Source organism: Sipha flava, unplaced genomic scaffold (assembly GCF_003268045.1).
Source record: "Sipha flava isolate LNK unplaced genomic scaffold, YSA_version1 281_pilon_pilon, whole genome shotgun sequence".
In the NCBI taxonomy this organism is placed as follows: domain Eukaryota; kingdom Metazoa; phylum Arthropoda; class Insecta; order Hemiptera; family Aphididae; genus Sipha; species Sipha flava.
Window position 1 is genome coordinate 548,262 of NW_020272948.1, and position 11,392 is coordinate 559,653.

Sequence of the window (11,392 nt, forward strand, 5' to 3'; positions counted from 1 at the left end):
GTCGAAAATAATTAATTTTTTTATTAAAAATCCATTTTTAATGCTTTTTTTCAGCTTTTTTTGAAGATTTATACAGCTTAATTGCACTTTTTTTTATTGCTTTTTTTTAGTTTTATTGCCTTGAAATTTGTACTCTACTTATCAGTTTCTGAAAATTACGAAGAATCCGCGATTTCATGAGTTATGTATAGTTTATTATTATTATTATTGACTTATTTCAGACTCTTTAAACCCATAATTATAAACAGAAAAATAAATATTTTTTCCCCTAAATTAAAAGTGAATTTTTATTAAAATTAAAATTAAATTTTAAAAATTAAAATTAATAAAATTTATGTCAATACATTAACTAAAGTTGTATTGCGATTCATTGTCATTTACTAACTCTTAGTATAAACTATATATGCTATTTATAATATAACTTTTAAATACATTTTTTTTTTTTACGCTGTTTACAATTCTTGTATATTGATATTTATATTGATCTGATTGAAATCGAAAGCATTTTTAATTTCAAAATAAATGACCGAAATCGAATGGCGTACGACAGATCATGAAACATCAGTATTTACTATGATACAAAATCGATCTGAATGTAAATACAATGGAACGTCGATTATCCGCACTAATTGGGATCAAAGGAGGTGCGAATAATCGATTTGTGCGGATAATCAAACAACAATTGAAAATTTTAATATACAATTAAAAAACTAATTTATTAGATATAATACTAAATAAAATATTCATACATAATAAAAAAATATAATAAAAAAATAAAATAAAAATATAATGTATTTATTTGAAATAATAATCAATTTTTTTTGCACTTCCAATGAACTACCTACTTTTTTTTGCCGCCAAGTCCTTTATTTTTTTATAATAATAAAATTTCGGTTGTATTACACTCTAGTTGTTATTCATATCAATGCATTGCTGACTCCATTGCTGTAAAGGCTTCAATAAGCGTAAGACCCGTATAGTTTTTGACGTCTTCATACTCATTTTCAATTTCAGAAGGCAGTTCTGATTCTTTTACTGCTTCAACAATTTCATCGTCATTTAATATCTCAAATCCTAAATCATTTGCATTATTTTCTAGCTAATATTTCACATCAATTTCGTTATTTACTTTAAGTCCAGGAATTTAATTTAGTAAATTTGTGATTTCAGTTATCTCTTGTATCTCTTGATTTTCTTGAATTACTTCTGTAATTAGCCATAATTTATTCCATGCAATTTTTTTATTTTTTATTTTAAATGATTGCCAAGATTCAGTTAACATATAATATGAATCTTTTAAATTTAAATTTCGATAACAATTTATGACATTTTCTTCACTATCCGTCAGTAGCAAACGTCGTAATATTTGTTTTTTATAATTCCGTTTAAGCTTTTCAATTACCCTTTAATTCATAGGTTGAATTATTGCAATAGTATTGGCATGAAAAAACATAACCTTAAAATTTGGGTCTACTATATTTAATTTTTCCGCAGAAGGATGAGATGGTGCATTATCTAACAAAAGCAGTACTTTTCCTTTTCTACCTTTATATTCTTGTTCTTGTTTGACTTTAGGTATAAATTCATTACAGTACCATTCATAAAATAATTTGGAGTTCATCCATGCACTTTTTTGTGCCTTATATTTCACTGGAAGTTGATTAACATTTTTAAAACACCGTGGTTTAATAGCTGTTCCAATCACTAATAGTGGTAAAGCATGATCTCCACTAGCATTTGCGCAAACCATCGCAGTTATCCTATCTTTACTAACTTTATAACTAGGTGTTGATGATTCTTGACGTGATGCTTTCCAGTTTATACCTGTTTCATCAGCGTTGTAAACGTCATTTTTTGTGTATCCTTCTCGCTTTATCATATTCAAAAATATTTCTTTAAATTTTTTCTGCAGATTTAGAATTACATGATAATATTTCTCCCTCAATATTAAGTTCTCTTATACCATGTCGCGATTTAAATTTTTTTAACCAGCTTGAACTAATTTTAAAATCAGATGTACCACCCATATTGCTATTGAATATTAATGCTTGTTCATACAATATAGGCCCCGATATGAAATTACCTAAATTTCTTTTTTGTACAAATGAAAAGAGCTTTGCCTAACTTAATATTTGTCGCACTTTTCATTACTTTCCTAGTTTTTTTGCCATCAGTCGAATCCATATTTGATGCATTTGATAAAATATTTTCTTTTTTACGTTTTATATCACCAATAGTAGACTTATTTACGTTATAAAATTGAGCTAAAGAAGATCCACTTTCTCCTTTTTCAAGTTTTTCTATTATTTCGATTTTTGTTTCAATATTTAACATCTATTGTTTCCTTTTGGAACCCATTTCGTTAACGCATTTACGAACCAACTAAATTTAAGATTACAATGTATAAACATATTATCTACATTAGAGTAAGTTGTAGTACATAATAAAATAATCTCGCATTTCATAATAGAACATTACATACATATATATATATTTATATATAATATAACATTATAGTACACGATAAAACATAACGAATGATAAAACTAAATTAAATCAAACTAAAAATAAATTTGTACTCAAACACTTTGTAGAGCGGATAATCGGCGCTCCACTGTATTCCAAAATGTACGTTTGGACTGTCTCTCCGGTAGAATTGCAGCCATACCGCGGTTAATAAGGCCATAGCGTAAAAATGTATAATTCTTGTGGGCGGACCTGCGGAAGTGACCCGTGCAGTCGTTGTACACGACACAATTTATTGCGTGCGCTTCCTCACGTACACCATATTTTCAAGACAATCTTTTTAGGTCAACACAGTTATGCATGGTGCGGCTTGTATACATCGGATTTCTCCAGGGGAATCATCCGTTGCCGGGATGCCGAAGAAATCTCGAGGGCGAATTCGTACGTTCCCGACCGCGTTCGAACCGTGGCACGATGAAAAACAGAACAAATTTCTCGTTATTTTTTACAACGCTGCAACAGCGAAGATTGAAATCAGGACGTCGATGTACGTTTTACGTTCGGAATCTCTCGCTGCAGACCATATTGTATACGTACGGACGGTGTAAAACATTCGAATAACTTTGGAAAAACAACAGATATACGAGTAGTATTTTTAAAAATAGTTGCATGGGTGCCTACTACTGCGTCGTTACAACACGGTCTTCTGCCGACAGGATAGTGACGGTATGAATTACAATTTGAAACCGTTGACATTGAACGTAATCTTATTGATCGTCTATACTTTGGACATCCGAAAAAATGACGCAATGATGTTTTATGCATACTTTTCTGAATAATTCAATGTAAAAAAATACACTTATTATGTGATCGGCAATAATTGATCAAAATACGATTGTGTATCTGGTATAGTTGAATTGTTAAGGATCAACGGTAGACAAACTATGCACGCGAACATTAAAATTCCCCTTGTACAAGTGTTATCATCGTACGTTCGGCTTTATCCGCCGAAACGTTCGTAATGTTCCGCACCGGATAATTATTACACAAATCAAACGGTAGTGAAAGCGGAACTTTTTTCGTTTTCAACTCGTTACCAAATATGACTCAAAATCGTTCCCGTCGTTAACCCGTTCTTAAGAAAATTACTAATAAAATTAGGTTCACTAGACTAATAATTACAATCGGTATTTACATATTTTACGTGAATCGCATATGTCGTCAACGCGATAAAAGGTCGTAAAAAAAATTTAACACCGCTCCATAAAACACCATGAAATTCTTTCTGTGGCTGTGACCGAGAAGACGATAATTTTAAAAAATCATCTACCGGGTACGAAATCGACCATTTGCGTATTGGCAGGGTGTACTTAAGGGAGGAGCGAATGAGATAGTCATCCCTCGCATGGCTTTTTTTCTTCAAATTTGTATTATTCATTATTTAATATTAGGAAAATATCATAAAACATAAATGCACGTATAAAGTGACTACCTTCGTCCTTATTAAAGGGTCTAGGGACACCACGTGTGTGTGTGTATGTTGATCACGAGCGAGCGTATATATGTATATGTTAAACGTGAGATGGTTATACTATACCGTATACCGCGGTACAGTCGCGATCATACGAGTGTAGGTCCGCTAAGGGCCAGCTGGGGAACGGGTTAAACTAGGCCGTGTCAATAAACGAGAAAATCATACTCGCACGTACGGATGTATTTTCACGTCCACCCCGGTGCGCGAATTCTACGAACAGTTGGCTCGGTCGCTTATAAATAATAATGATAATAATATCGTACGATCTCCGTAACCAGTTCGGACCCGGATCCCACGTAGCGGAGAAAAAAACACTGCGGACTCCAAGTGATGCCATACACACACACACACACACATACACACACGCAAAAACATACGCTAACAGACGCGCGTGGAAGCGCCATCCGCGAGGAGACCTACTTCGGAGCTCGTAGCATCGCACTACAACGTGCATTCACTCAATCGCAAGTCCGCGCCCACGTACACCTATTTATATGCACATAAATATACGTATTACACTAGATGCAGGTATTTTATACAGGGTGCTCCACGAGCAACACGTTTGAAAAATGCAATAACTTTTATCCGACAATTTAACAGCCGTAATCTTATTTATTTTAATTTTTTATACATGAAATTTAAACGCTGCGCTATTAAATCGTTTAGTTTTACTTTATGTTTAAAATTAAATCCTGTTGTGTTCAGAAAACAAAATAGCCGTATCGACACGATAACGTGTAAACGCTTATAAAAGTTTAGTTCAATATGATTTTCCGAACTTATCGATGATTCGAATTCAATCAGTGTTTTTCAATTCAATTCTATTTGTATCGGTTATCTAACCAAAGAATACATAGAAAACTATTTAATGTTCGTAAATTTAAAAAAAAATCGTAGAAAATCGACGAATATATTAACCTCTATTAAGATTGTAAGGATTAACATTTGGTAATAAAATAACAATTAATAAATAAATAAAAATTAAACATTTAATTCAGTTTTTTACAAAACGTTTGTTTTTGTTTTTGTCTATTCTAAGCGTTGGAGTAGAATGCTATTCTTTCCACGAGCAAGGTGAAAAATAAAAAAATTTAAAAAAAAATAATAAGCCAACATAAATACGATTATAACGCTGCAGTGTTTCGTCGTTTGAAAAAAAAAAATTATTTCCAACAAAGGTCATCACGTTGACATACTTTAGATACCGCATGGTACTCTAGGTAACACAGGGTGAAATGGGCTCACCCTCTAGCCAATTCACGTTTATTTTCCGTTCGTTTTAAAACGATCCGATAGTCTGCTTTCGTCGCACTAAACATCATATGGAATATGACACAGCATACCGGCACATAAACAAACAAATCTAATAAAAATAAATATCGTTACACTTGCGCGTAAACGCGACCGCAGTATACGCTTTTGTGCGCGCGCACATGTACAATTATTATACGTTATCTATGCGGACGTTTGTACACCCGAAAAACTGTATGCGCTTTCTCGAAGCACAAACGCGCGCTAACGGTCTGTAGCACGTGAACCCAGAAGCGGAACTAGGGGGTGGAAAACGGGGATTTCTTCCCGAACTTAAATTTTAGTGGGTGTAATTTTTGTAATTGTTAACAATTAATTTGATTTCTTTAATTTGTTAATCATTGATATTAAGTTAAAACTCAATAAGTATGATTGTATATTAATTTATAGAACACAATTCTCGAGAAGAGTATTTGATTGTTGGTCTACGATAGGGCGTAATCTTAACATTTTCTCTGGGCGTAAAAATTCCTAGTTCCACCTCTGCGAGAACCGCGAGCCCAGCTACAGTATGCAAAATATTGGCCGCCGGATGCGTTCACGTAAAGTAATCTGCGTGCGGTACACGGTCGATTGTTTTACGTGTAAAACACGTACACTATTGTTGTGCATTTTAAAAGGGTCCAGTACGGAAATCACGGCGGTTTCCGACCCTACGAGTCCTTTTACCCGTACGAGAGCTCAAGGGTCTGGCGACGACGTGGACATCTCACGGAGTACACGAATGCACAGTTAAACAATAATATTGATTGTCATTCGGTACAGTGAAACGCGCAAAAAACACGTACTCTGCAGTCGGACAATGTACGTAGCGCGTTTCCGCGCGAACATAATTGCTATTGCACTGCTGCAGTTCTTTCTGCAGACATATGAACTCTGTGATAACAACAAAAATAAATAATAAATATTATTGTACAGCTTGTACGCGTTTTAAATGAAATACAAGTACTCTTCAATTTCGCTTTCCTTATTATCACTGCGTTGGTGCTATCAAGGCTAGATTAAGCACCCATTAGGCCCCGGAGCTGTAATTTTATATGGAACCTTTTGACAAAACATGCTTTACAAAGCTGCTCGCTACGCTCACAGAACGACACATTTTTTTTAACTATTTCACAAATTGTTGATTACATTATAAAATTATAAAATTAATAGGTATATACAATTTATGTCTATAAAACTAATAATTTTAGTATGATAAAAAATGTGTATCGGCTTAAAATTGTTTGGGCCCCTTTCAGTTGGGTACTCAAGAGAGCTCCGAGGCTACCTACCTGGCTATACCTCCCTTAATCCGGCCTTGGGTGCAATCAATTCGAAAATATTTTCCCGTGCAATTTTCATGCTTGTTCGATTATTTAATGTGTGGACTACTTCACGCGTGAGTACATTATTACGTATACGTAAGGAGGCGCGTACTGGGTCCATTTTCCCTACCGGGAAACTGAATATAATTAGGGCTCACTTAATATAAATACCAATAGAAATGAGTCTCATGTATACCATTCTATAAAAATAACCAGGTTGTCTACCCATTTTTTACAAAAAACTATAAAATACACCATAAACCTAAATAATAAACCAAATCTACGTTTTGATTTAAGTTCTATGAAAATAAAAAGATATACATAACAATAGTAAAATAATTATTTTTATATAAGTGATCTTGAATAAATTGTAAATTAATTATTCGAAAAAATTTTAAAACGTCGCATTTATTACATAATGCACCAATTATATAATTCAAAGTTCGGAATGTAAAATTCCGGACATAAGCATTGGGCAGCGGGCATTCAGGCATCGGTCAGTCGTCGATTGTACGGTAAAAAAAAGTTAATCGGTATAAAATTGAATGGTATTATTTGAAATATGTTCATTTTTATATGTTTTTTGTGTAAATAATTATACAGTACCTTTTCTTCATTTATAGAATATGTATATTTAAAATTTAAAATGTACATACGATAATACTAAGTGTTGATTATTCCTCGTTTCACTTCCCATAAAAAAAAATTACCTTTTTCAAAATTATAATTAGATAATTTATCTTAGATAACCATTTTATTTAAAAAGATGGATAAAAATATACTTCAAATTATTATTATCTAGATAAGATAAAAAGATTAATGTTTTTATCTCGATAAAGCATCTAGATAAAATTATCTAGATAATGCACAACACTGGTTTTTTATTTTTTCTTATCAAGTAAAGCATGTTAATGTTCTTTTAACCATTTTATACAGTATATTATATTATATGTCAAATAAAAATTAATTAAAATCCTTTGTGTTAAATGTTGATGACCATTGTAATGTAAATTTTTGCATATGAAAAAGCACTAATAATAAACTTAAAAGTCTTAATTTTAATAAAAATTATAATACTCAAAATAACTTAGGTATATCAATAACGATGACACAAGATCAATTTATTTGTTTTCGTGAAAGTGTGTTATTATGGTTATAGTACATAATTGTTATCTTAAGAGAAAACGGAAATGTTTGACGAGATCGGAAGAATTTTTTAAGAATATTATTTAAATATATATCATTTTTTTACTGTTTTTGTGTATTATTATAGGCGTTGAAAACGTTTGCAGAGCATTCAATCTTCAACGAAATTCTTGAAAAATTCCAAAACCTGCTCCCTTACTTATAGGATCGTCCGTTGTTGAATGACTTTCATCCCAAACGATAATTTCATCAGCCATTCAAAGTTCTCGTTATACTCGTAAGTGCTATACTAACGTAGAAGTCGAAATGATAAACGGTAACAAAATTAAAACATGACTCTCTAAGTATAATATTTTTGTCACACCTGTATCGAAAGTTTGGTTTTTGACCACGGTCAAAGCGTTGGAATGTCACATTTATCCGTTCATTAGGCGGCAAGATGGGAATCCCATAGTGGCGGGCGGTAAAGTGGAAATCCCTATAACACCGTATAGTGAAGTGAAAATTTCCAAGAGCGCTGGCTATGTATTCCCTTAACAACCAGAAACTTAAATGTATACCATGGTCCGTAAAAAACATAAATACTTTCGGTTCTTATAAACATATCACAACCTCCTTGCACGACGCATAAACATTTAAACATACTTCGTTTTCATTGTTCTTACATAAGTGCATTGGACGTTACGGATAAATTTTTCCTGCTCGATTTATATACTAATTCGAATTATAAAATGGGATCGTTCGCGCAAGTGTCACGTAGCCGTTTAAATTATAACATTTCATGTTAACTGGAGCACTCGATAACGGTGTCGGCGTGTGATGTTCAAGAATTTTCGATCGGTGCGTTTCGCGGTACGATTATCACTGGTCCGCGGACGCCATTACTGCCGGGAAATTTTTCGCCGACAATTTTTTTTGCGAACGTCCGACTCGTCGTTTTTCCCGTGTCACCGGCCGTGTGTTTTTGCGGTTGCGGTATAGCACGGTGGAGTCGCCATCTCCGGGGACAATTTCGTGTGTGTGACGACTGTTCGAACCGTAGCTGACCCGTGTCCGCGAAATTTTTTTTTGGTTATTGTCGTGCGCGGAGAAGCCAGTAATTGTAAATCGAGACCGACACCGCTGATCAACCGATTCTTCTGCCGGTTGTGGCGTTCGTCGCACGTGTGAACACGGTCGCGTGGGCATAACCACTCGAACGCCAAACCGTTCAAGGTATCTTCTGTTATATTTGTTAAAAATATTATATTTATTTTTATACGATTTGTCTTGTATTATTACAACGCGTTTGGAGCATATGTGATTTTATTGTTATTTTTAGATTTATCATATTTATTATTACTTTTTTTATTAACATAACTGTGGTGCTTTTTGCCCGTTTATTTCGGCATTTGTTATAATTTCATTAATTATCCTCGTTAAGTGTTCTTTTTTATTGCAAATGACGCGAGTACGTCACACAATCGAACTAGTGATGATTTGACTGTAAAGCGTGTAAACAAGCATAAAGATGACAATCAGTAAAGTAGTTGTAGTGAACTATTAACTTCACCACACATGTTTAAAACAGCAAAAGCTGTTTCACTAAATTTATTGCCTGAAAAATCAAAAGAAAGATATATAATGACTTATGAAAAAATTTTAAAATTGAGAAAAATAAATAATACCAAATCGTTGTCGGAAAATATATTTCTTACAGATTTTAACAAATTATTTACAGAAATTAAACTGTCAACTCTATGGCTTATTTATTCAATGCTTAAAAGCATGAAAAATATGAAATATAATTTTAACGTTGGTACTTATTTAAAATTAAATATTTTTAAAGAGAAAATCGAGTGGATTAAAATTAAAAATTCCAAAGTTTTGACTTCAACCTATATAAAAAATTCATCGACGAAGCTCCTGATATTGAATATTTAGTAAAAAGGTAGATGTGATGAAATTGTTTTGTATGTATTGGCTATTCATTTTCCATTTATTTATTACGACATATGTAATATTCATTAGTGAAATGTATATTGCACATTAAACTTCTCTACTCAACAACAAATTGTTCACAATCATTTACTATTTAAGGGGAGTTATATGATATTTTTAAGAAATACATAGATTTATGACCCACAAATGTAAGGTTAGATAGATTTTTTTTGTTGCAAAAACGGGTAATGGATCAAGCAAGTTATTGAAAAAAACAAAATTGGATATATGCCTAAAGAAATTGCAATTTATTTAAATTTATTGTATTCCCGAGCTGATATAGGTTATTTTTTCCGTCGAAGCTCAGCAACATTACTTACCAATTCTGCTGGTGGTGTTACAACTAGTGATGGGAATAATAAAATTGAATTATTCAATTATTATTTTTGAATTATCAAAATAATCGAATGATTTTAATAATCAAAATAATAATAACAGGCATATTTACCAAAAGCAAATCAATTAAATTATTCGAAAAATTGCGTGTTTCACTCATTTCCCATTGGGTACTAAATTAAGAAGTCGAATTTCTATCAGTATTGTATTGTAATTGTTAAAAATAATAAAATTACTGAATTCAACTGAAACTACAGGTACCTATTTGGTCTTATAATTTTTGAGAAGGCCTACCGGGATTTTTCCGGTATCCTAGTGGGCCAGTACGCGTCTGTACGTAAGTACGAATTGTATTTTGATCTTACGTATCGAACAAACAAATCGGTTGTACACCGCGAGCAGTTGGAATCAACATTGAATCGGCTGTTGGTCAATTGAATCCACGATCGGATGTAAGAGACGTCATACGTGTGTAAAAAACGTAGGTAAAAACGGGACATGCTATGAAAATCGTTTGGTGTACAAAACCTTGAACGATTTTATGTACGTATGTATATATATATATTTATTTTTTTTATCGCTAACTAAGAAAGTGTGACCTATCAATTTTCCATATTTGTTCGTGTTCTCAACTGTAGTGTAGTAGTGTTTTCTATTTGTCGACAAAGTGACATTTTTGCAATTTATTCTAATCGTTTGAGATCTGTACGCGGTGTAAAATCAATGTTTTCGTCAGTTTCTCTAAACAAAACACTCGGCCGTGTAACGCAATTATTTATAGCACGGACCAGGACCATAATATTGTTAAAATACTTATACTCACCACGGTTCGATAATGTTTCAATCAATCGTTCAAACATATCCATCAATCGTTGTTAATCAAGAAAGATTTTACTGAAAAATCTATTTTGGACGGCTACACTGCAAAATAATAATTATTGATCGCACCCATGCCACGTTAACCGCTGGTATATCCTTACAAACTGCGATTCGGTTGGCAAAAAAAAAATCATATGTGCGTGTGAGTATGCGCGTATGAATATCGCGTAGTGTTTGATCTTATAATAAAGGGTTAGCCATCTGGCGTGAGCTATTCGTTTTAATGAACATGTATATAATATAAATATGATAGGTATATACACTTTGTAATGCGATTGGCAGTGTTAAAGTAACAGTGTACACACACGAATAGAAGGCAAAATGTGTACATTATATGTAAATATTTTACTGGCGGCAAAAACCCAACGGATTTGGTCGGTTTATTGATCTCTACCGTATCGCGGACCGTTATAACGTTCGGCTTTAAATTGCC

General features: G+C 32.9%; 1 protein-coding gene across 1 annotated transcript; it reads right to left on the minus strand.

The window, feature by feature from the left end:
• Positions 1–922: 922 nt before the first annotated feature.
• LOC112685541 (jerky protein homolog-like) lies at positions 923–2,334 on the minus strand. Its single transcript, XM_025557457.1, has 3 exons — positions 2,152–2,334; positions 1,457–1,906; positions 923–1,099 (listed from the first exon to the last, which is right to left on the minus strand). The coding sequence occupies exons 1-3, from the start codon at positions 2,332–2,334 to the stop codon at positions 923–925; spliced, it is 810 nt and encodes a 269-aa protein (XP_025413242.1).
• Positions 2,335–11,392: the final 9,058 nt, after the last annotated feature.

Coding starts and splice junctions, on each gene's coding strand:
- LOC112685541 (XM_025557457.1), bottom strand. CDS start 2,334: ATGTTAAATATTGAAACAAAAATCGAAATAATAGAAAAACTTGAAAAA. Junction 1,907..2,151: donor ATGGCAAAAAAACTAGGAAA/GTAATGAAAAGT, acceptor CTAAATCTGCAG/AAAAAATTTAAAGAAATATT. Junction 1,100..1,456: donor TAGTAGACCCAAATTTTAAG/GTTATGTTTTTT, acceptor GTGAAATATTAG/CTAGAAAATAATGCAAATGA.